We start from the raw sequence: 24903 nt of genomic DNA, 5'->3' as shown, positions 1-24903 counted from the left end.
TGTTTAATTTCGGTGCCCTCTTCCCCTGCCGATCACGCAACTGGGAGCAGAAGGAAGGTTGAAGTTCTGAGGGTTTCCAGGTTTGACAGGACCCAGGGAGAAGCTGGAGCACTGACACAGCCTCCAGAGAGCAGCGTACTCCCCTGCCTTGGCCCTCTGGTAGCCCTGCCATCACAGACACCAATGCTAACTGATTTATCTGCATGAATCCAGTGCTACCTGATCTCACAAAATCTGCAGGGAAGGCATCTACAGGTACTGTACTGCCTCATTTTCTCTAGTCTCTCCCTAGTCACACCCATGGCACTAATCTAACTTCTCGTGCTAGCTAGAGCTTCCTACGGGTCATAAATCAACAGCATGAGGAGCAGTTGTCTGTATTCACGCAAGAATAAGGGTGAAGAAGCCAGTTACTTGTTCCAAGGGTTTCTGTCTGCAATGGTTGAAGATAAAACACAAACACATCTGGGAACAAAAAACTGCAGTGTTCAATTGCACAGGCAAAGCAAAACCTGGAAGGTGGTTTGTTGCTCTTTTTTTCTGTTTTTCTTTCTGGTAACGACTGCTTTCCACTTTCAATGAGCTTTTGAAAGTTAGACAGCAATGTTTTGCATGTGCCTTTCTGTCCCCCCACCCCAGACACACACACATGGCCTGCATGCTTAACCTTCTGGCATCTTGGCTGATGCACAGCTAGTATTACTTGGCTAGTTACTTTTCACATAGCTAGAGAGCAAAAGCAGTCAAGCTACATCACATTCACCCAGAAAACAAACAACAAAAAAACCTGCTATGTATTAAGCGTGGGACTTTTTGTTCCTATTTTCTTTTAAAGTCTCTTTTCTGCCAATAACCAGTATGCAGAACTCCTGTTTAGTAGCTACCTATGCAAAACAGCTTCCTTAGGGCTAAGTTCTTTCCTCCTACTGCTGTCTACCTGTTGAACTCTCTTCGGATGGAGTGCTCCTCCTGGAGAGGGGTGCAATAGCACATCCGCAGCGTATCAACAGGAGAAACTGCTGAGACCTCCAGGTTAGTGCCAGTCCAACCTGGCACCTCCTCATGACCTAATGCATGCAAACACACTGGCTCCTGCAAGTCCCAGAAGCAGGCCAGCCGTCTTTGCAATATAATATATGCTAATAAGGCAGGGTTTGCTGATGTGGATGCAGCACCACAGTGAAGGGGCTTTGCTATGTCTGGTGTCAACTCATGGGCTGCCCCCAGCTTGCAGTTCCTCCTGCAACGCACGTGCTTTTGCCATGCCCTAAAAGCCAGAGTGGAATCCATACCCACAGCAAGGAATGCGGTAATCCCTCCATGTTTTAGTTTTGCATATTTGAAAGGAAGCGGCCTGAGCTATTGAGCTATAAACAGGAAGACACCCTGACTGCACCTTTGACTTTTAGTCTGTAGGTCAAATATCACAGCCGCTGTGATAGCTCTCTGCATGCAATCATTAAGGAAAAAAGAAGAATCTGAAACCAAAGCAGCAGGTTCCAGAGTTCTCAAGAAGAGTCGCAACCTGTCGACAATACAGCCGGCAGGTTTGTTCCTTTGGCAGGTTAAGCAAGTTTCACTACATCAAGTCAAGGGTGGAGAGGAAAGAGATTACTAGAGCTACAGCCCAAGATAAGCGGGAAGATAAAGCTGAGCAGTACAAAGGATAGACACAATCTTCATCTCTATTTTACTTTGCAACATGGATGTCATTCTGCCTCAAGAAAACATTTATCACCCAACTTGGGTTGAACTGCAGCAGATGCCAAGTCACATCCACATCCACAACCTTTCTTTTAAAGTTAAACACTCCCTTCAACAAGGGTTCTTTTACTTAAAAAGTTTCCTAACTATAATTAAGGGGAGAAAGGGGGGAAGTATTTATGTTGCCTTATCCTCCTTTAGAAGAGTTTGCCTTGATTAGATCTTACATCTAACACTGAAAATGCTCGACCTCACTGTTTAGCCCGCCAAGATACAAGGAGAACAGGAACAAAGCTGTGCTTAGAAGTTATTTTCCCATTGTGACTATAACAACATATTTTGGCCTGACAACACTGGCATACTTTAAATACGAAAGGCAGGCTCATAAGTCAGCCTGGCTTTCAGCATCTTACAATGATAAAGGAAAACCATATGACACTCGTCAGTTAAATAAATAAATAAATAAATAAATAAATAAATATATAAACACTCAACACTGGAAGTGAGAATGTGGTGCAAAAAAAAGAAAGGCAAAATCAGTACATCCACAGAAATGCTCATATTCAGCTGCAGAAGCAAGTTACAGAAACCTGCCAGCAGCTCTGAAGTGACCACTGCTGCAGCTCAGAAGAGAGCCACAGCCACAGCAGATGAAACACGGCTTTTCTTCTTCCTAATTTAAATAAATGAATTGTGTCTCTGAGCCATCCTACAGAGCAACTCAAGAACTGCAGACATGCTGAGGAAGGTAGAGAGCCCTGAAACCTGAACTTTGTATGGTGGTTATTAGCCTTCCCAGCATGCATGCAAGTACACATACACTTGGACAGTACTGGGGGTGGAACACCAAAATGCAACCACAATACACAGGATGAAAGGAAGGAGATAAAACTTTGAGCTTAGTATTACGGAGGACTCTCTTGCACTAAGCATTAGCTAGCCTTGATTAACCTCTCAGAGAAGGTGTTGGAAGTCTATTTAAAATGAGACCAGACAGAGTCAGAAGAATTTGTGAAGAATAATCCTGAAGTTGAAAGATGAAATTAAGTATTTTCCAAACAAGGTCTAGTTCACCTCTGAACTGAACTCTTAGTAAGTTTAAGCGCTATGCAAAAATGCAGGTAACTTGCTACACGCTATGCTTTCTGCAGCACAGCTGTACGTGGAAAAGCTCTTCTCATAATCTCTTCCCTCCCCCTCACACAAGGAACTTCCCAGGTGAGCCAACAGGATCCAACTGCGTTACAACTCTATGCCAGTCAGCCCTCCCAACAAAAATCACATAGTCGCATTTTTCAAGGGCTGGACTGCCTGTCATTCCATCCTCCCCATGAGAATCACCTTCCGCTTCCCCTCTTCTGCCACAACTCTCCTCTCCCCGCTAAGAGTCACGTGAACAGGATGACTAAGATGACACTGCACAAGCATTTTCCCAGCTTCTTTCCTTACTTTTTCCCACTTTTTTAAAATCAGATGGGCAGAAAAAGTTTCCAGCCCCACACTGTGATGCAGAGCATGATTTCAGAAGGGTCACTATTCCACCAGAATAGTAGCAAGTGAATACTTTGCTACTTTACATCGAAGGAAAGACTTCTGTCATAATAAACCAATGCAGAACTGAAGTGCCTTACTCCTTTTTCTCTCCATGGATGGTGTTGGATCAGTGCCTAAGAGAAGTGACTCATAGGAGGGGGGGCGGAAAAAAGGGCATGTGTCCTACTGAAGTGACATGCAGCTCCTGCTGGTCACAACCCAGCCTTTACTGCATCTCCAAAAAGGGCTGCTGTATTTTCTTAATGCCAAGGGGATTTGCATGTTGATCATATAAGCTTTCTGGAGGTCTTGAAACAGGGCAGCCTACAGCTTCAATGCCAAAACCAGAACGTGGGCAGGTTTTGACTGGCTGGCTCAAGGCTAGCACAAGGAGTCAAAGCATCCTGAAAGAGGCAACTGCAAGAGGCAGCTGCTCCCATCTCTGGGTCCCAATGAATTATGAACAAAACCAGGAGCTCCTGCTTTGCATGCAGATAACCTGATCAGCGCCACTTTGGCTCTTGGAGAGGAAGCATCCCTCAGCATGCGTGGGAATCCCTCACCTCTTAATTCTGGGGAGAGAAACCACACCGTAGCTGCACCCCAGGTTTCCACGGCTGCTGACGTGCTCCACATCCCTAAGAGAAATGGCCTGCCTGGCTCAGAGGCCTGGGCAACAGGAAGGTATGGAACAAAGGGTGTATCTGCAGCCTCTGAGCAGGGTCCAGGGTTAAGCCTCTCCCTTATAACTATGGCAGCATAAGCGTTGCTGGCTTTCAGTCAAGAGAGGTTTATGCCAGGTAGGTCTGATTAGAAGGAGCAGCATGTCCAGAGGGGGAGCAGCAAGCAATTTCACTGAGGCCTGGCTGGGAAAGTCCCAGCATCTAAATCAAGATTAATTCTTGAGAGCAGGATCCAGTGTATGTATAAACACCCTCCTCCTCCCTCACATCTCCACGCCTGTGGAAACGCAGTGGGGAGGCCAATGAATCCAGGCATTATCAGCCCAGAGAGATCATCTGACAGTATCATGTTCAGGTTCTGGCTTCATATCGCACATATTATTCTAAGTTTCTCCACTTTACCACTAGATGTACCCTACACACTACTGTATTGCACAGGGCTGTTCCTCATGATTTCTGAACAGTTTGGTATCAAAATCAAGGGATGATCCTCACACATCTGATGCTTATCTAAAGACAAGGGAGCCACACATCCAACCATCCAGAGACTAAGGACAAAAAATTAGTGCTTTCCAGCCTTCATCTTATTAAAATATACTTTGTTTTCCCCCTCCAGCATAAAAGCGTTATTCAAGGTCACCAAGCTGGTCTGGGAATGACTGAGCTGATCAGATGCCCTACGTACAATTCAGCTGATCCAACTGCTTTCCCTCTTCCACTGTTTTCTTCCCCGAGATCTTTCGCTTATATTGCTATCTTCAAATAACAGTAAATAATCTCCAAATAATCAAAACGCCCCATGTTTTCAATAATTTACAGTAAAGAAAAAGCACATGTATCATTCAGAAGATGACCAAACATCAAAGTCTGCCTTGTCTAAGCTTCAATTTCATGCCACCATATCAGAACCAGCAAGAATGCAGGATGCATCCGAGACGAGTTGAAATCTGGACCATGACATTCTTCAGGCACCACAGAAAGAAAAATGGCTCACAGAGTAACGGAAGACAGCCTTCAGAATTACACTGATAATGAATGACTCTTTTCAGAGATTTCTGTGTCACATCATCTTTGTCACTGTTTTTGTTTCATTCTGCATAACAAATGTTACTTCAGCCCAAGTTTTCTAGAAATGCAGGAATACCCAGGGAGCTCATCTTTAAAGCTTCTGACATTTGACATGGTCTAGTGTGAGGTGTCTGCCCACAGCAGGGGGGTTGGAACTAAATGATCTTACAGTCCTTTCCAATCCTAACTATTCTATAATTCTATGACATGCATAGGAAGTAAATCCTAACCAAACAGAAAGAGAAGCAGCAGCATTTTTAAGCGCAATCATTTAATATACTGCTGCTAACTCCCTCCTTAACAGTCTCGTGAATATGACTGGAACTTAAGGCAAAAGTACAGTAACATTATACCCTTGGGTTAAAGAGTTTAGTCAGTTGTTTGTTAAAACATGTAGAGAATCTGTATTGACAATGTATTTCCACTGTTAATTACCAACATCACCCACTTAAGAGAGCAATCCACTCAGCTCTTGCCAGTTGTAATCACAGGAACCAGAAAGATGCAGGTAATTTAGCAAATCAAGACACAATCTGTACTTGGACAAGTTTCTGTTTGTCTTCTCTTCTTGGCTTGTTTAATATTTGCATCCTCAAAAAAACCCCAAAATGACCCAAAAAGCCCTCAGACAGGCACACACACTTCACAGCAAGTCAAGAGACATTCAAATACCAAAACCCCAACCGTGTGGGAAATGCCCTCTTACAACTGTGAAGCAGCATCAAAACAAATTTAAAGTACCACCAAATATTCTAGTGGTAACCAGTGTTGAACACTCACATGAGATAAACAAAACAAAGCTGAAGAGCAAGAAACCTCCATGGCTATGTTAGTAAGAAAGCCACTGCAATGAATGCAGTGAAAGAGCAGGGTGGGCTGAATGGGTCCCAGGAAGGATCAGATTGGGAAGCACTGACTCATTCTAGCCGCATGTCTGCAACCAGGCACAGCAGGAGATGCCCCAGCCAGTGCTGCCCATGGCACCCAGGCGCTGCAGCCCTGCCGGCGTAGTGGCATGGCTCACTATCCTCATGGAGGCCCCAAGGGTGATTAGCTCAGTCTACCAGGGCTAGCACAGCCCGGGTGAGCCTCTCTGCATAGCAGCATGCAGCAGCACGTGGGTGTAGCAGCCCCCTCGGTTTTCCCCTCGGGAATTGCTGCAGCTCAAGGTGCCACACAGATATGCCACAAGCATCCCCTCAAGTTCAGAGAGGGCTGCCGCGCTGTCTGTCTCCCTGGGCAATGAGCTTCTCCCTGCAAAGCAAGAATAGCCTTAGAGTGGGGCAGCAGACTGCATCGTTAGGATGACATGAGCATTATTATTTAGATCCACCAAGACTAACTGGCTGTGCTAAGGCTGCAAAAGCCACCTATGATTACACTTAAATGACACATTAGAAGTCCCTTGACAGTGCTACCAGGCCAGTCTGCAGAGTTAACCAGTGCCATGCAGCTGCCAATACATGATACCTAAGGATATACCATACGCACACATGCACACAAAACATTTTGTATTTTTATCCTAGAGTAAAATTTTGCTCTGCTGTGAATAATGGCAAGTTGTAAGCATGAGTGAGAGGAAAGATACTGATCTACGCATCCAAAAAGGGGGGGGTACCATTGCTGAATAATTACTCTATTCACATTTAAGCAACTACTTGCCATGCAGAATCAGCAAGTTCAAACAGGCAGAGATTGATACAACTGCATTCCCAGCTTGGCTTAAAGTTACTCCTGTTCTCTACCAGCAGCGCTGTCAGGACACCTCAAAGGAAAACAGGGAGACAAATATTTGCCTGATGATGCTGTGACAGGGAAGTGATTCAAACCATGCCTCCAAAGCAAAGCTTCCCAAATGACAGCAAAAGAAGGCATTCATTTGGAGTTTGCATCAGTCCTTGCATAAGGGAGAGCAAAACAAGAGGAAAATGCAGTGTGAGCCTCCCAGTATCACTTCACCCAGAGTTTGCATTAAATTCAGAGCTAAATTAACAACAATGTCAAATACTCCAAGGAGAATTCCAAGCCGTAAGAAACTCTTTCAAGAGAGAGAGTTTAAACAAGATCCTTCTGAGGCCCCTGCACTTCCTTAAGCTTGGAGACAAAATTTTGTTAGTAACAAAAGTATTAGCAGGAATAGGATTTTTAAAGGTGTACCAAATTCCTGGCCTGGGACATTCTGAACTGCCATTTTCCATCATTCTTTGGAAATTTGTGGTTTTCAGGCACATCCTCTAGTTATCATGGTATATAACCCTAGTCAATGACTTCTCTGCTCATTTTTCAGCAAACTTCATGTTTAAAGAAAACAAGTGGAGGACAATTAAAGCAGTTTTAAATCTTAGCATTGGGGAGGAGAGGAAGAGAAAATGAGAGAAAGGATGTCAGAAGGGGGAAAAGTTTTATCCTTGAGATAAAAAAGTTGAAAAAGTCCCAGGTACATCCTGCCTCCCCTCTAAAACCGCACCCCTTCACCAACCAAACAAACACAAGCCCCAACTACTTCCCAGAACCAGGCAAAGCCCTTATGCAGTTGCTTCCCTCTCACACTCCACTGTTGAGCAATCCTGATGGCACACAGCACAGAACAACTTGCTGCGTCACACAGCTCAAGGAAGAAAAAGTAGATGGCCACAGCAATGCTAGGGATGCTGTGCAGATGGAGCCAAATACCTCCCCTCCCTGGCACACACACATGCAAGCAAGGAAGCTGCACCAGATAAGAGAAGCACATCTTCGTTAAAGCAGGGTCTCCACATCAGCCCCATATCAGCAGCCACCAAGTGACTCGATGGGCAAGGAAGTAAGAGGTTATCACTGCACAACACACAAGTTGTGCAAACTTTTCCCAGCGCTGCACACGGCATCCTAGCAAAAGAGGTTTCACGTGCTCAGCCCATTTCCTGTCCTGTTCCTGAACATGTGGTCCTCCTTCCTCACCAGTGGTGATCTCACAGCATGCCCCCACTGAGCAGAGAAGCACTAGCAAAAGGTCTCACATCTTGTTACGTGTCTGTTTAGCCAAGCATAGTAGCTGGAAACAGAATTCCCTGCGTGACTTGCACTGCTTTACAGGAGTTTGGGAACTTTCGCCCCCAAGTGAGATTAATCTTGGTGCAGTCCATAAGCAACATGGATTGCCTTACTCTCTGTACTCTCACTTTGAGACTGTCAAGAAAAGACAACACGCTGAGGTGGCTGGTGTCAAAAGAGACACACACAAGTTATACACCTCCTCTGTTTTAAAACATCTTTCCACAAGAAGCACTGGAGAGCTGACACTGAGGATTTACCAAAAAATCACTGAGAGTGTTTAGAAAACTTCAGCTAAGAGAGCAGCATGAAGAACTCAGCATATCTATACATGCCCTCAAGAAACAAAAAGCAGTATTAGCATCTGGTGTGCTATTTACCAGTTGTATGATGGCACTACTACTTTTAGACCATGTCTTTGCCTAAGCTGTGTGCATTGAGCAAGTGAGCATCGTGGCTCAAAAACACGAGTGAAAGGCTCTGCTAAGCCCACACACCAGATTCCCCTCACTGTTCATTACTTTTTTTACGGCTAGAGACATTTTGCCAAATGCTGACAATCTGCTCTTAACAAATAAGCCTATTTTTAAAAGAGGGGAGAAAAGAAAGAGGAAAAAACCTGCTGACCCTGAGAGAGGGTACGTTCTGCAGTTTGCTGGTTTCAGCATGCTGAACTAGAACAGGTTGAACAGGTTAGGTACTGGGGGGAGAAAAGGTAAAGCTGGGAGACATACATTAAAGGTGGAACGACAGCTACCACGAATGTAGTTTGAGAAAGCCCTTTTCCTCATTCTCATGGGCTCTTGGCCCAGGAGTCTTTTCAAACAACAGGAGGAACAGAGTGAGCACATGTTCATCAGAGAAGCGATGCAGGTATTTCTGATGTGCATATACAACAGGCTGAGCAAAGATTACCTTAACATACAAACTCTCCCAGCAAACTTTCTCACCACCAGCATTTCCTACATGGAATCACCCAATCGAAGTACAAGCTGGAAGACAAACTCCCAACTGAAATGCCAGCAAAACATGTTACTTGTTAACCTTGAGAGCTAACATCTCTGCAAGAATCAACTTAATGTGGGGCTTATGGCAAAGGACTAAAAAGCACCTTGCCTCCCTACAAAGACTGCCTGGATTTCCTAGTGCTTGCTAAGCGAAGGCTTGTATTTATCTTGTAACTCTTCAAGGTGAGAAGGGGAGGTAACATCCTGGAGAATACTAGACTTTCAGAGGAGGTGATGTTCCTGAAAGGGTACTTCGGCAGAAGGATCAAGGTCTCGCACTGCCATGTGCTCTGGGACTAGAGTATAATCTGTCAAGTGGCTTGTGCTTATTTGAACTGTGACATGGGTAACAAAGCAGCACTAAGCTGTGCTCAATACGCTCTGTTATACAGAGATTTATGTTATTGCCCGTGAGGAGGGTGGTATTACTCTGCTGTGTCAGACCATCTTCCCCTCGGCACAAGTCGCATCAGAAACCTGAACGCAGTGAGAGCAGCGTGTCCCCTTTTTTCACCTGCAGAAAACCAAGACATAAAAACCCACCACCTTACAAGGTACAAGATCCAACTTAGCTGTTACTTAAAGGCAATGCATGCGAAATCTAGGACCAAAAAGCACACTGAAGTCTCTCTCATGTTTAGGTACTGAAGAGCTCTGGAGATGCAAGTATAATGTTCCTCATTGTGTACGCTTCGGTCCTCAAGAACAATGGAGCTAATTAAGGTCTGCGTATAAATCTTAACTCTGCACTTCCTTGCTTTGCTTGATTCTAATCAGATCTCAGCATTTGTGTTTTTGTGTTAACTTCCTTTGCTGTTCTTTAATGATAACTGAAGGGGGATACTGTCCAAGGCTACAAGCAGCATGTTACACATCTGAAATCATGGCATCTCCTTTCAGCTCTCACAGAGACACCGTGGCACAAGAGCTCCTTCAGAGTTTCTACCACTGAAAACATCTATGAAGGATTTTTTTGAGCACCATATTTATACATCATGTGAATTAAACAGAAGTTTATATAGTCTTTACAAAAAATGAGCAATCCACTCAGCAACAGTGAGACAGATGAAAGATTCTGCTTGGGACCACTAAAAAACTGTAGTCTTCTAATTCTCACCAAAGACACTAAGAAACAAGACTCTTGCTCCTATACTGTTGTTGGAAAAGCCTGACCTTTTCTTTCTTTCCTTTCTTCTTTCCTTCTTCCCCCCACCCCGATCTTCTTCAAAACATGGTGATCCCAGCAGAATACCAAACATTTACTCTGCCTTTGTCTGCTGATGGGAGACTAAAAAAACTTCCTCCACCTGTTTCCCCATCCTCATTTACAAAATGCATTACCGAAATGTAAGAAAGATTTTTAAATTGCAAAGAAAACCAAAATAGCTATCACATCTCACCTGTCTCCTACAACTACAGTCATCAATTACTAGAAGCAGAAATTAGTCCTTTGTGTTTGTGATCCCTGTTCAAGAATTAGGGCACTTGCATTAGCAGAAGCTTATCTTTCACTAGCATGCTGACAGTGGTTAAATCATCTCCCATGTATAAGGATTGAATTCGAAAGCCTGTAATACATCCTGCTACTTCATATTTAAGAGTATTGCCTACCAATTACTACGTTGAAATAAAAGCTCCTTAGGAAATGACCAGAGACACTTCTATTGTGCAAGACAACAAGACGAGGCCTTTTCACACGTGTGAAGTGTCAATCATTTTCAGCATGGAGAGTTTGTTTTCAGCTTCAAGATCTTACACGTTCAGTTTTTCAAAGCTATCCAATGTTCAACACCAGATTTCCATTTGGCCATCTTTAAAACAACTAGAAACCAAACCACGTTGTAGTAAGGCAGCTCTTCTCCTCTTCTGGAAGAAAAGCAGTTCATCATCACATTTGACTATGCTCTGCCTCCAAAAACTCCCATCTTAAGCAAATGCCAGACTGCACATGCTAGACTGCAGAGATCCTATTTGTACTTAGAGGCTGGGCATTGTTACTGCACTGCACCCTACAAAGCACACACAACCTACTGGAAGCAGGCCAATGCCATAACTAGCAGAGGAGCAATTCACAGGTGGAATGCAGTGAAAGGATGGATTCAGCCAGATTTTGAGGACACTGTGCCTACTGGGTATTTGCAAAGTCACAGGCAGCCTGTATGCATGCCTGCCGATGAAACACAGACCTGTCTTAAAGAGAGTGGGTAAATCATTGAAGCGTATGCATCTCAACCTCTATGCCTTTATCAGGATCCAACACTCCTCTTCCAGCCAGGACATTACAATCTCCTACAAGCGTACGCTTTTCATCTGCCAGTGAAGATGGCCAGTTAAAACATCAAAACTCACAGGTTACCCTCCAGCATGTGTGTTTTCCATCTTCCTCAAAAAACCCACTCAGCAACATATACACACTCATAAAGTGACGCTTAATAAACACTTAATTTGAACATCAGAATAGTACCATCCCCTGATAATAGAAACAGCTGTTTGTCTCTCTAAAGCAGATTAACAAGAGAAGTTTGGGAAAATTATCTAGCACTGAAAATGAGATTGGGAATGAAAGTGCCTTCTTAATTAAAAGAAGAAATACCTTCTTTGATAGGACCCTTTGTAAGCATGCTTCAAAGCATAGCTTCTGCGATCCAGATCTTCCAATTTGAGTTTCAAAGACTTCTGCATGTGGTTGTTGCATGTGGTGTTTTGCACGTGCCAAAAAAAAAAGAAAGAAGAAAAAAAAATCCCCAAACTTTGAGACCTGTTCCTGAGACAGTGCGTGAACAGCCCACAAGTACTCAAGTAGGATGTAAACAAAAAGCCCTTATGAAGAATTTTGCTAGGTATGGGGTAAGAAACGGAGAAAGAAGGTTGATGCCTGTGATGTTTTGGTTTCATATGAAATAGTTTTCATTACCTCACTTATATGGACAGCCTGGCAAACATCAGCACTGCAACTGCATTTACCAAACTGGGGAAACTGTGGCTGAAATACATATATTAGCCCCTCACTCTTTTCAGACTTGCCACAGGGCCTTTAATAGCTGCCCACAGGAAACTGGCAGGAAGGTCATTCCTCATCTCCCTTTGGCATTTATATCCTATAACGTTTTCAAGTTGCTTGGAGAGCATGTCTTTGGCAGGGAAGAAAATGTGATTTTAAAGTGATAGGCACAGACCATCCTCAGTCACAGGAATGGAAAAGGAGCTGTTGGCAAAGTCTCCTACCCCCAAAGGAAACCCTTCTGGAACAAGTGGAGGCATCGCCCTTCCCCCTGAAGCCTGCTTCATGTTCTGCTGGAATGCACCAGAGTAAGTCAAGCACAGTCTTTTCTCTGTCTCAAGGTCCCTTGCTAACACCTACAAACCACCACCACTACTAAAATCCACAGCAGCAGCCTAACTAACTCCTCTAACTGCATTTTGAGGAGATGCAGCAGTGGAGATGGAGTAAGAGGCTTGCATCCTCCTATTTGGTGGCAGTCTTGAGACCCAAAAGGCTCCTTGGGGCTGGCACTATTTGCAGACAAACTCCCTGGGGAACTACTGTGACAGTACAGATGGAAAAACTTTAGAAAGCCTTTAGTTATTGCAACCTATCACACACACTCCTTCCATATAGTTTATGCTCCTGCTGGAGAACTGAGAATATTAAACTTTAATTTTCTGTGACTGAGAGAAAGCCACACACAATGTCTGTGTCTCTACTGTGAAAGTGTAAGAATTAGCAATCCTAAAGTGCAGACTTTCTTATGTACTGATCATCACAGAACCTCTTGAACTCAAAATTACTATGATCTCCTTACTCCAAATTCCTACGAAACCCCAAGAAAACAGCCCCCCCAAATATCCAAATCAGTCCCTGATGCTAGAGAACATTTGCCGTTTCCAAGAACACTTGCTCATCCCAGTACTGGACAAAAAGAAATCTCTGTAAAAAATTCAGCATCATCTCCAGCTTTACTCCTCCTGAGCAACTCCTGTTCCTGACACCAGATGCCAATGGATACCCCATTACTGTGCTAGATTGCAACAACCCTCCCCAAACAGTAGAAGCAGCACTGATATGGAGGCAGTTAGCTTGACGGCGCATTCGGAAGAATGAGAAAATCAGCTTTTTGCTCTGGACATAGAGCACTCTCCAGAGAAGACCTTTACTCTCTCCAACTGCAACTACCCCCACAGGACGCTGAGGCCACTCCTGAGCAGTCTGGCAGCTGTAGGGATGTATTCTGGGATGCCCTGGGCTCTCGGTTCCCTGTTGAAAGTCCTGGCCAAGAGCCACCCTGGTTAGAAAAGGAAGCAGGTTTTAACCTTTTTTTCTGAATGGTGCTGCACAAGAGAACCTTCCCCCTCCACCCGTCTGCCCATTCAACTTGACTTGTTGACAAGGAGCCAAGGAGCACAACAAAAAGAAATTGGACTTTATGTGAGAGGCTATGAGTCACAAATGAAGTGTTGCATGTACTGTGGGAATCTGGAAAGGCAGCAACAGTTTCACAGGTGAAGAGTACGTGCAACACCCCAGCACAGCTAGACTAACTCAGAGAAGAGATGGGCAGAAAATAGCATTCTCATTCCACAAAGAATCTGGCTTCTGCAAGAAAGTTTTGCCATCATGAAAAAGAGCCACAAATAAGAACTCTGGAAGGGTTTTTTTTCCATTAATAAAGCAAGAGTGGAGAAAAATTACTTTCAATTGAGATGATGGGCACTTGAGAGTGTGTAGCAACATTGGTATTTTCTAACCCAAAAAAGCAACCAAACTTGTTTCCTTCCCTCTTCCGCTCAGCTGAATGTCTAATGACCTGGCTCCTATGAGGTGAAAAAATGCATCAGAAATTTCACCCTTTAATGGAACAACAATAAGCAGTCCTGAGGCACAATATTTCTCTGGGCCAAACCATTTCATTGCACTTTTCCCTCTAAAAGACCTTTTAAAAGTCTGGATTAAAAAAAATAGTATAGACAGTTAAACAGGAGCCAAAGCAATGCAGAGGGGTAGAAAAAGAAGAGAGGATGTGCCTAGCATGTGCCTACTTATCTTTCCCCCTGTTTAGACAGTGGCAGACTAACCTCTCTCACTCCTCTCCTATGCACTAAGTGTATGTGGTGGAAATGCAGCAATACTTGGGGGGCTCCTGCCCGACCTTCACAAAGTATGTTGATTCTTTACCAGCACATTCAAAACTTTCTGCTAAACCTAAACTTCTGCCTCTGACCCCACACTCTGTGCAATGCTCCAGAGATACCATCATGCTGGCTACCAGAAGCATGTCAGAAATCTTATTCTTTGCTGGTCTGGGCATATATGTCACTGCTGAGATACTGTAGAACAAAAATAGTGAACAATAAAGGAACTGTGCCCAAAAACAGAGAAAGACGGACTTGTCTTATCATCCAACTGGCACAGAACAGACATGGCACCACCACAAGCAAGGCCTGCAGGAGTTGCACACAAGGCAGGGCCTGGCAAGCAGGTCCTTGCTCCAGGATCTTGAGGCAGAAGCAGTTTTGAATGTGATGTGAGAAGCATTCAGCCACAGCACTGGCACACCATTGGACCTAATGCTGCAGCTAAGTTTGAGATGTCTATGAAAGAATTTACTTCACACCATCTAGAAATACCTGGTTTGGAAGATGGTATCTGGTGGGCAATATATGAACGTCTTCCTTGTGAGTGTGTCATAGCGCCAAATAACAAATTTCATTTCACTTTGCGTTTATCCTCATCTGCCTACTTGCACATTCATGCTTTCCACTTCAGCAACAGGATTCACTATTATATTCTGTTACAGCAACAGGAAAAGGTAATTTATTGCAAAAAAAATGGTGGCACAGTCCTGCCAACCCTAACCCTCCTCTAGCAAAACTAGCCCCTTTCAGTGTGCTCAGGATCTTGCTTATCTGGGGCCTGGGGCCACTTGCTGCAGTGCCACCAAGGTCACTAACAGGTTTCTTCAATGTCTCACCGAGCTGCTGTGGTGAGGGTCTACACAAGGAGGACTTTTAAAGAGCAGACAGGAATCTATTAGACGGAAAGAATAGGACAATTTCGCCTGCATCAACTTATGCTCTTCTTAGTGCAGACAGGAAATACAGCACTCCATCCTGGTAACTTCAAGCAACATCTCATTAGGAGAAAAGATTAAAACCAAACAATCTTCTCACCAGAAGGATCTGATAGGTACTTACTTCTTTTGGGCAAGTCACTGAGCCTGGCCATTCTGGCGAATTTGCTACTAAAGTACAGTAAGAGTTGCTGTATGGGGAAACCCACATAAGTGCAGGTGACTACATCAACATCTGATAGGCCTGCAGTCAAGTCGCAGGGGAAGCCGCCCTTTCCTGCTTCTGGGAGAGGACGAGGAGATGCATAGTGAGCAAAAAGCCAAAAAACCGTGCAAGGAGTCCTTCAGCAAGCAGTCTAGGCTGAGGACCTGGACGCAAGTGTCTGACTACCCCAGCGCCCCACCATTGGAATTCACCCTTGGATGCTGACAGCGGCATCAGCTGCAACTCAGCAGCCACCCTGCCATGCTCACGGCAGACAGAGAAATGACCCGGTCTGGCAAACGCAGCTTGCAACACCTCTGGTCAGATGAGTCAGACATGTGATTTATTCAGTGCCCAAGGCCAGTATCTCCTCTGAACATCTCTGTCTTTCCCTTCTCATTTTACATCTCTCTCTCCGATTCTCCCCAATTCCAATCAAGTAAAAGTTAAATAAATAAGGAATTCCAAAACTGCCTTCCCTCCTATTTCTCCTCTGTTTTCATGTAACTGTTTAAGCGGGACAGTATGATACAGAAAAGGTAAATATGCAAGCAGCTATTGCTTCCCTTGCACAGCATTACATTATCTTTCCTACTGGCACAGAAATTACCTTTTTCATTCCACCTATAACACACTGCTTGGAAAATGACTGGTAATAATCAAGGAAACAAGATTTCTTCCCTCCCACACAGAACCATCACTCTTGTCGTTTTGTTTATGAGTGATATTCCTTTCCCCCACCTGTCTTGCAGATTCTTTGTAGGCTGTAAACTCTTTGATATGGGGACTAAAGCTATGTGGGAATTCTCAAAGTCTTAATCAGCTCCAAGGTGTTCCACCCATGCAAATAAATGACTACTGAATCGGGGGGGGTGAGAGATGGGAAGGAACATCCATGTGATTGAACATTTTGTTTCCACAGTTGACAACTGTACATATTGCAACATCCCTATGAAGGAAACTACATGAAATACATTTGGAAACTTGGGTTACAGAGAATTTCCCAGATCCATAGTGCAGTAAATTGTCTACAGTACAAGCAAGTACTGATGTATGTATTTAGAAACAAGATCAGTTACTCCAAAAGGCATCTTCTTCATGACGGCACCTGGATACCTAACTATGTAAAACACAGCACCATCACAAATGTCCCAGTACAACCACTTTCACCCATGACTGTGAAGCTACAAAATGAGAAGCTTCTATATAGCTTGGCTATATATTTTTGTCCTCTGAGAAAAATGCATCCCATTTGTCAAAATAATAGTAATACTACTAATAAAACCACAAAAGCAATGCTTCTGGATATCTGCAGCAACCCTTGATAATATGTGAAGAGAGCTAGAAGACCTTTCTCAATTCTGACTTCCTTCCTCAACTTACTTAGAGTGCATGTGTGTGTGTGTGTATGTGATGCCATATTTGCAGATCACAGACTGTCCACATTTTCTGCCCAAGTAAGTGTCTTTAGTTAGCTTGCAAGTCCTTCCAAGGAAACAAGAGAGCCCCTATCCTGTAATTCTTTCCAAACTCCTGGGTCATGATCAGCACTCACCTGTGCATGTTTCCATTGGTGGTGAAGGACTGTCCACATACTGAACATTTATAAGGCCTTTCACCTGAGTGCACCAGCATGTGGCGATCAAGGGAGCTCGCTGAGCTCAGAGACTTTCCACAGATGCTGCAGGAATGGTCTGTCCCTCCAGTGTCAGTGTTATGCTAGAGAAAGCAACGATTTTTTTTCAATTGAATGCCCCTTCTGAAGTGCCAGTAAAATATTAGTGACAACATTTAAAAAGCAGCTTTACAGAGCCACTCAGCACACCACCTTATATTAAGGTGTGCTCACATATACCTCTCCTCCCCAGCCCTCCCTCCTCAACTCCACCCCCACCCTTCATTTTTAACTATTCAGTGCACCAGCATGAGCAGCTGTTTCATACAGCCTGCAATGCCTGCCACATGCATTTCTGTTGGGTGTGCAGCACAAGAGGCTAGAAAGAGACTCAGAAACAACCCATCAGACTAATGGTACCTTGGGATACTTTGAGCTGTGCAGTGGCTTGGGGATGGGTGAGTGTAAGGGGGAAAACGGAAAGAGAAAGTAATTACAAACTTCGTGGCAGAAGACAGACACTTAAAAACAAATACTCTTTAAAGATACTAATTTCAAACTGGCTGTGTAGGAAGAAAACAAAAGTAAACTGCTTCTGAGTGTACATGCAGACTTCTATGGCCAGAAGAATGTATTACAAGCCAAAATATGGCCATTAGCTGCTGTGCTATATTGCACCACTCTTTCTTACTTGAATTCATAGACTTGAAGATTTCTTCACAGATTTCTGACACAGAAAAGGCCAAACCTCCTTATTAGGCATGCATATATTTCAAGAGGAGTAAGAAAAGGCCTGTAGCTGACAAAAATGTGCATCAAGATTGTGAGGCAGAATTAAATGCTAGACCCTATGAAGGACTGAGAGCCCCTCCTACACTGAGATGATTTAAAAATTGTGTCTTCCTGCTTCTTCATTTGCATGATCAGCAAGGAGAGCTGTACTCAAACAAGGTAACAAAATAGGACTTGTGCCTCATGATGGAAGTGGTTTTCCGGATCCTTGGGATAGCTTACACTATAGAGAACAGGACATGCGTCCTTGTTTGAGCTAAGGTAGGGGTTAGTGTTGGGGAAGGAAAGGAAGTACCCACCTTGGGGTTCAGGTTGTGGGGGTTTTTTTAATAGAAAATACAAGGGGACGGCTAAAAGAAAAGCAAAACAATAAAGTTATACTACACAATAAAGCATTTCTGGTTTGCACATGAAGTTGGTTTTTACCACTGCAAAATGCATCCTGGCAAACCAAACACTCTTAGTAACAGTAAGAAATCAAGAGGTAGTACTCTGCATACCTGACGAATGTGCATAGTTAGCTGGTGCTGTGTAGTGCAAATCTTTTCACACAGAGGACAGGTATAGGAAGACTTCTCTTCTTTTGTTTCCTGAGAACAAAACAAAACAAAAAAATCAGGAGGAATATTGACATAAAAGAACTCAAATCTGTACTGCTGGGGATGGAAAAATGTCCTCCATTGTAAGTATAAAAGGCTACTGCTACTGCTAACAAAACAACTTACACGTGTATGTTTATCATCCTGCTACACCCCTCATGGAAGTTTCAGAAACTTCTGAATTTATAAATAGGGGCCATTTCAACTACTGCAGAAGTCCAGCAGCTGTTTTAACAGCACACGGATACTCAGCAGTAGCAGTTTAGGACAGGAAGTGAAGGCAATTATTGTGACCAGCTCAAACTGTCAGGAGGAATTTAGGTGAGCAGAAAGTAATCCCTGGAACACTGCCAGGATATGTGAGCAAATGCCACTAATCTTCCCAACAGATCTTTAATAAGCATAAATCTCAGGCACTTCGGGTTTTCCACCCCATCTCAACAGCAAGACACTAGCTCAGTGCCCTTCTCTAGGGGCTGTTTGTTCTGCTCCATGGCTGACTCAGAAGGAAGAGCAGCGTTTACTGAATCACCAGCACCATTTCCCTTAGCATCCTGTGTTTCTCCTGGAAGCATCCCATCCAGGCACACCAGCCAGGCCCAACCCTTCACAAGCTTGCAAGATGTGGTGAGATCATAGCGAGAAAGAGGTGACAATGCAGGAGTGTACGTGACTCAAAATGAACACATTATGAACCCGGTTATTCTCCACCCAGGTGAGAAGCAGGAGTAACCATCGTCAAACCACGAGTACAAACAATGAAGCCGGCTGAGAGCTCAGCCTGATTTAAGTATGCCCTTGAGACACCAAGCAAAGCCACCACTCTTTCAGCCAAGGATGAAATGGCACTCTCGCAGGAACCAAAGGCGTTTGCCTGAATTGTCCACAAGGATGGCTACTGCGTGACATAAAGGGTATTTTCACCACCTCACTAAGCAGCCCAGGCACAGCTTCTGCACCAATACCATTATATTAAAAGGTGCTGAAAATTAAGCCTCAGCTTTCTGTAGAATGGTGCAGACCTTCACCAGCTAGATAGATCCTGTTAACTGCCTGTTAACTACACTTCTGGTGACAAGAGAGTACAAAAACCATCTCTGCGTGAATGATGGGGAAGTATAATAATTATGCCAAAAGGACATGTTCTACTGAACCTCTTTGCTGGCTATTTTAAGTATCATCAGTAAAACCATGAAAACAAGCAAAAAAGGAAGCTTTAGCTCTTTAGTAGTAGCTCTTTAGCTGGGAGGGAATTGATGGGTATGCATGCATATCCGCATTTCCCCTCTCCTCACAACTTTTTTCCCTCTCTGCCATTCCAAAAGTCATCAACTCAGAAGCAACTATTTCCAGACTGTCACACACAAGCATTTGTGGTGAACACTGAGAATGACTAACCCAAGTCTCTGTGACAAATTATCTGGCATGTCTGGAGGAAAGATGCTGACACAGTGTTCTAGAAAGGATTTTTTAAGCCTCAAAAAAGCAATATCCCCTCCTACATGACTTGGGGAACCATTCTGCAGAGACTCCTATTAAAACCCAACGCTGTGTTTTCACACGTGGACATGGATGAAGAGGTATTTTCCCATTTTGCATGAAGCAAACAAAACTTGTGACTTCACTTCTAGAAGGACTGGGACTGGAACAATTAGGTTCTCCCACTCCTCCCTACCATTTCTCATGTACAACTTTTTCTAACCGTATTTCAGGGCTCTCCATCCTAAAGATAATCACTGTAGCCCATGCACACAGGCCAAGGCCTAATGTACTATTACTTGCAAAACATTAGAAAGCAAGGCTGCCATCATCAAGTTTGAACATCCCAAGAAAATTACAATTCATTATCTCAGTGCCCCCCATCCTGTTTATATGCTAACATATAATTTGTACACACTCATTCCATCTTATACAATTTCAGTTTTACTATATGCCACCTTTCTGTAGAGTAATGTTTAGCTCCAATTGCACTGCAACTCTGTTAAAGTTGGCTCAGGACAGAGAACAAACACACTGTGCCATGAGGAAAATCCCTGCAGCTGTGCTGACAGTTTAGATGGTGTTTAATCCCCAGGGTATTTCTGTGAAATTATCAACCTACTACTTTTATTATTTGCATGCGTGAGCACACACACACCCCCCCTTAACCAAGTGCTGCAGTTCTACATAGAATGCACTTGATTGTTTCAAAGCCTGCTTTCTAGACTGCCTGCTCTTCAAATCGGCAAATTAACAGAAGATAAAATAATTACTGGTTCACCTTGAAGCAAAGATCAGAAACACACTATAGCTCAGCTAGAGCTGATTAGTATTGAACCTGGGGTTTATTATTAACTAAAACCCAAACTTTCTCCAATGGTCACACAGGGTACATGCCGCATACCAAAACACAGCTCAAGCAAATCCAGGGTAGCTACAACAGGAATGCTGTTGACTGACCCAATCCAGACCAAAAGCTATTAGCATCCCTACTGTAAAAAAGCATCCCCACTCACAAATTTAAAACATAACACTCAGCTCCCCCACTGGAGCCAAGTTGGTGAAAACACACTTCCTGAACTGGAAGACAGAATTAGCAGCTAATTTGTTAGCTACTCTCCCTTCAGTAAGTCAAGCTGGCACAACTGCGCTGCATTCAACTGATGGCAAATGCTTTTGCAGTTGTGCATTAGGTCTGTTTGTTTTAATCCAGCTGAAAGAAAGCTGTTTATCACACTTTTTATTTTCTTTGAGAGCAAAGCAAATGAGAAGTTAAAGTGGATGCAGGTTGATGTGAGAACATGTTTATTAGACCATGGGTAGACTACAGCCAAGATAAAGTCAGCATTATAAAGAGAACCATAGACTTTGGGACAAAGGTTCAGGGCAAAATGTTTCACTGCCAACTCATGGGAAACAGCAGTCAGGCCCAGAAAACTAGCTAACTGTTATTATCCTTCAAATTATAATAAGGGGCACATTCTGACCAGAATCTGAGATCTGTGTTCTGCTACACAATGAAACAATCCAGTGCTTTCATTCTGCTATGCTGGAAGTGGAAATTCGCTGTATTAGAGCTTGCTAACCAGATTGATACCCACTTAATATTTCACATCTCACTTCTATTTTCTCAGCAGTGTAGCTATTTGCCCCTCTGGCGATAACGACCTTTCAGCCTAAAAACAAATAGGCTATTTACTATGTTTTCAATGTATTTGTTTATTTTTACACTGTAAGAATCCCTCTTAATCCTGTCACATTTACTCTCAAGCTTCCTTTGATTCGATGCCCATTGAAATATCAGGTGGAATAAAGGTCACTAACACTAATAAACTTCCCTGAAGCCAAACCACATGGTGTACTGGCGGACGGCTGTGTAACAGCACTGCTACTGAAACTAGTCTGAACTCCAGTGCCTCACTTCACACGATGAAATCAAGGAACTAGGGCAGCCCCTAAGTGGGAACACTGCAAATAAACGTTGAAGCCAGGTGTTAGACAATACAATCCCACACAGTTGCTCGTATACTGCCAGGCTCTTCGTTTAAGAATGTTCATTTATAGTTAATGGCTTTTAACTCCTTCCAAGAAAAAAAATCCAAGACAAGTCATAAGTCTGTCAACTGGGCAGCTACTCGGCAAGCTATTAATAAGCTACTATAGGAACATCACATGAGTCATGCCTCTCAACCTTTCTGGTCCCTGTTACATCTTGATTCATTTACGAATTTTCCATGCTTCACTGCTAGCTCTAAAATCAAATGGACACATGAATTTGGGGTATTTCTTGATAGGCTGCAGCACCTCCATTGGCAGCGGCTTGGCCCAGCGGGAGAGAAACATGGATATAAATAATCACAGCTTTAACTGACACAACTCTCTCCTTTCATTTGTTTAGATTAACACTGCTATCAACTAGTGCCATCAACTGGTAAATGGAAAAAAAAAAAGCTAAAAGCTACATGTATTTGCTCTGCAAGATTTGTACAAAGCATTCTGCAATAGCTCTTCATAGTTTTATTAACAAGGAAGGAAGGACACCTACACTATGCGCATGTGAAATGAGCGTCCTAATGGATGTTTCATTTCAGTACCACATTTAATCTTCCATGACTTGAATCTTCCCCAGGGACAGCCACACACCTCACAAGGGGTTCCACATGATGGCTGACCCAAGCCTCTGGCCCCACTGCTCTGCTCCTCTCCAACAATTTCTTTTTCTCGTTTCATGAAATAACTGGTCCCCCAACAGATGAAGTGAATGCAAAAGCCTGAAGAAAGGATGCCGCAGGGAAGAAGCAGCAATTCTTAGGTGGCTTTGCCACTGCATGATATGAGAGCTCATGCTCAAATGTTTTACGTGTGACTGCAAGCAAGCAGACCCCTTCGATTCCAGTTTTTTAAAGTTATGTTCTGGAGAGCCACCAGAAAATACACACTGAGGAGCAATGACAGAGGCAAGAAATACCCGTTGAGAAAGAAGGCAGCAAAACAGTCAAAGAACATAATTATATCTTACCACTTCCCATGCAGTTATTTGTCCCCCTTTTGCCACCCTTTTGGGTTTACAAGCCCTGCATTTGGGTTTACATACCTGGTTTCTCCTGCCAATCCGATTTGGTGCAGGAGACTTTGAGGGGGATTTGACATTTTGAGAGCTCCCGCCATTTTCAGCAATCTTCCCCACATTCATCACTGCTGACATCATGGCGTCAATGGAGGACAAGTCTGCTCCGTCCAAACTGTTTGGTGAGCTTGGTGATACCTGGTAGCTGCTTAAGCTTTCCAGCTGCTTCTCTGCAATTGAGAACACACATAGGACTTTCTAGGCCACCTAAAAAATAAACCAACCCAAACCCCTCCATCATTTTCAGCTGCCTGTGATTTGCATCACACTCTACTGGATCATCATGGAGCACAGGTGACAGCCCATAATAACTGTAATTCTTGTAATAGAAGTTTCTTGTATTGGAACGCATAAGACAAGACGTACATTACCTTCTCCTAGGACATGCACGTTATCCTCATTTTCAACGTTAATTCAGTATGGGGCTTATAGAGTGATAAACACCTTCACTGTAAAATGGTATTGTTCGTGGTATGTTGCGATCACCATGAACTAGTAGGGCAGTAGAGGTGAATGCACGCCCTGGCAAGCACAATTGTTCAAGCAAGCACTTATTTGAACAGAACTGCACAATTAAGGCATTAGCAACCCAGCGTAGGGTAATGGATCCTCCTTATAGCATCGCTTAATCCAGCTCTGTATATGGAGAACCAAAATAAAACATCAAATGCCCCGCCCAAATGCCTCTTTACTACCACAGCTGGCATTTATGTATATTTCTTTTCTTTTTGGTCTATGAAGCTGTGTTAGTCCATGAAGCGTATGTGCTACATCCACAATTAATGCCACATCTAAAGCTGTTCAGATTCAGACTTCTCCATCACACTCTGTATGTAGCGAGGATTCTACTAAATTCAAAATATACCTAAAATCTCATTTCTGGTTTCTCAACATACAGACATGTCAAACAAACAGGTAAGGCCTTCCACTTTCCTCTTTATGAGTTTGAAAAGGACAATGCTTTCAAACTGAACATTCCATTCCCCAAAAAGAAGTCTCCCAAACAAACAGGAACACCCTGTAAGTCTATTGCTCTGTCAACTCTGATGGAGAGCAAAAAATCTTAATGTGTGATGTGAGAAAGTCACTGAAACACAACAGGGTGTGAGGGTGAACAAGGAGGAATATGTTTGTGAACATTTGATCTCTGCATAGTACTGTCTTTGGAAGATAAGCTTGAGCATTATAAACAGGTGGTTTTTTGAGGCTAAGTAATGTGGTGCCAAGTTACTAGGAGCCAAGAAAATCTTAGTTTGGAAGTAATGGCAGTCGAGTATTCATGTGTCCATGCTTCTGCTAAGCTATTTTATACTTTTCAGACACATAAAGGTTAGGGATGGCTAAAGAAATGTATGCACCAGTGCTTCTGCTCAATGTATTTTATACACGTCACACAAATAAGGGGTATGGATGGGTAAGAAATGTTTATACAAGCCTTAATCAATGCCCTAATTTACACTGTCAAACAGAGCTAGTCAAACCAGTTACCTTCATTTTTATCCCCTGATTGACTGTGGCTCTCTCCTTGGTTGCTGGTCTCCTCACTTAGTGTAGTAGGTATAGTAGCGTCTGGCTCTTCAGCCTCTTCTTCAGCAGCACCCTCTAGCACTAAGTGAGAGAGAAGAGAAAAGCGAAAGGGAGTTAAGTTTTTCTGCAAGCCATTTTAGCAAAAATAAGACTACAGCCCTTTAGTTTGAAGGCTCCCCTGACTGCTAGGTAAGTCTCATGAAGCATGTAAACAGTACAAGCACAGCCTACTCCCACAAGTGGCCAGGCACTGGGCTGGTTGATGCTGCTGCCTCTGCCAGTGGCAAAACCTGGGCTAAGAAAGACAACGAAAGGAAACCCTTACTGGCTTGGTCCCCAGCATTCAGCCAGCAGAAAAAGGACGAGGGAGGCGAGAGAGCAAGCTAGCATATCACTGGTGGTCATGACATTTGGTTAAGAAGTTGGAAGAATATTCTGCAGCTAGAGAATTTAAGTAGTTCAG

The 24903-nt window shown here is 43.5% G+C and overlaps 1 protein-coding gene across 1 annotated transcript in view; it reads right to left on the bottom strand.

Moving 5' to 3' along the window:
- RREB1 (ras responsive element binding protein 1) overlaps positions 1–24513 on the bottom strand; it is a 65532-nt gene extending 41019 nt beyond the window's left edge. The window contains exons 1-4 of the mRNA XM_010019596.1: positions 24402–24513; positions 22881–23083; positions 18209–18298; positions 16857–17020 (exon numbers count right to left, since the gene is read on the bottom strand). Coding sequence (XP_010017898.1) covers positions 16857–17020; positions 18209–18298; positions 22881–22994 — 368 coding nt within the window. The 5' untranslated portion in view covers positions 22995–23083; positions 24402–24513. The remainder of the gene's footprint in view (positions 1–16856; positions 17021–18208; positions 18299–22880; positions 23084–24401) is intronic.
- Between the last annotated feature and the right edge of the window lie 390 nt (positions 24514–24903).

This window comes from Nestor notabilis, unplaced genomic scaffold (assembly GCF_000696875.1).
Source record: "Nestor notabilis isolate BGI_N333 unplaced genomic scaffold, ASM69687v1 scaffold16798, whole genome shotgun sequence".
NCBI lineage: Eukaryota > Metazoa > Chordata > Aves > Psittaciformes > Psittacidae > Nestor > Nestor notabilis.
Note: the sequence above shows the minus strand (reverse complement) of the source record. Positions and strands in the feature narration are given on the sequence as shown.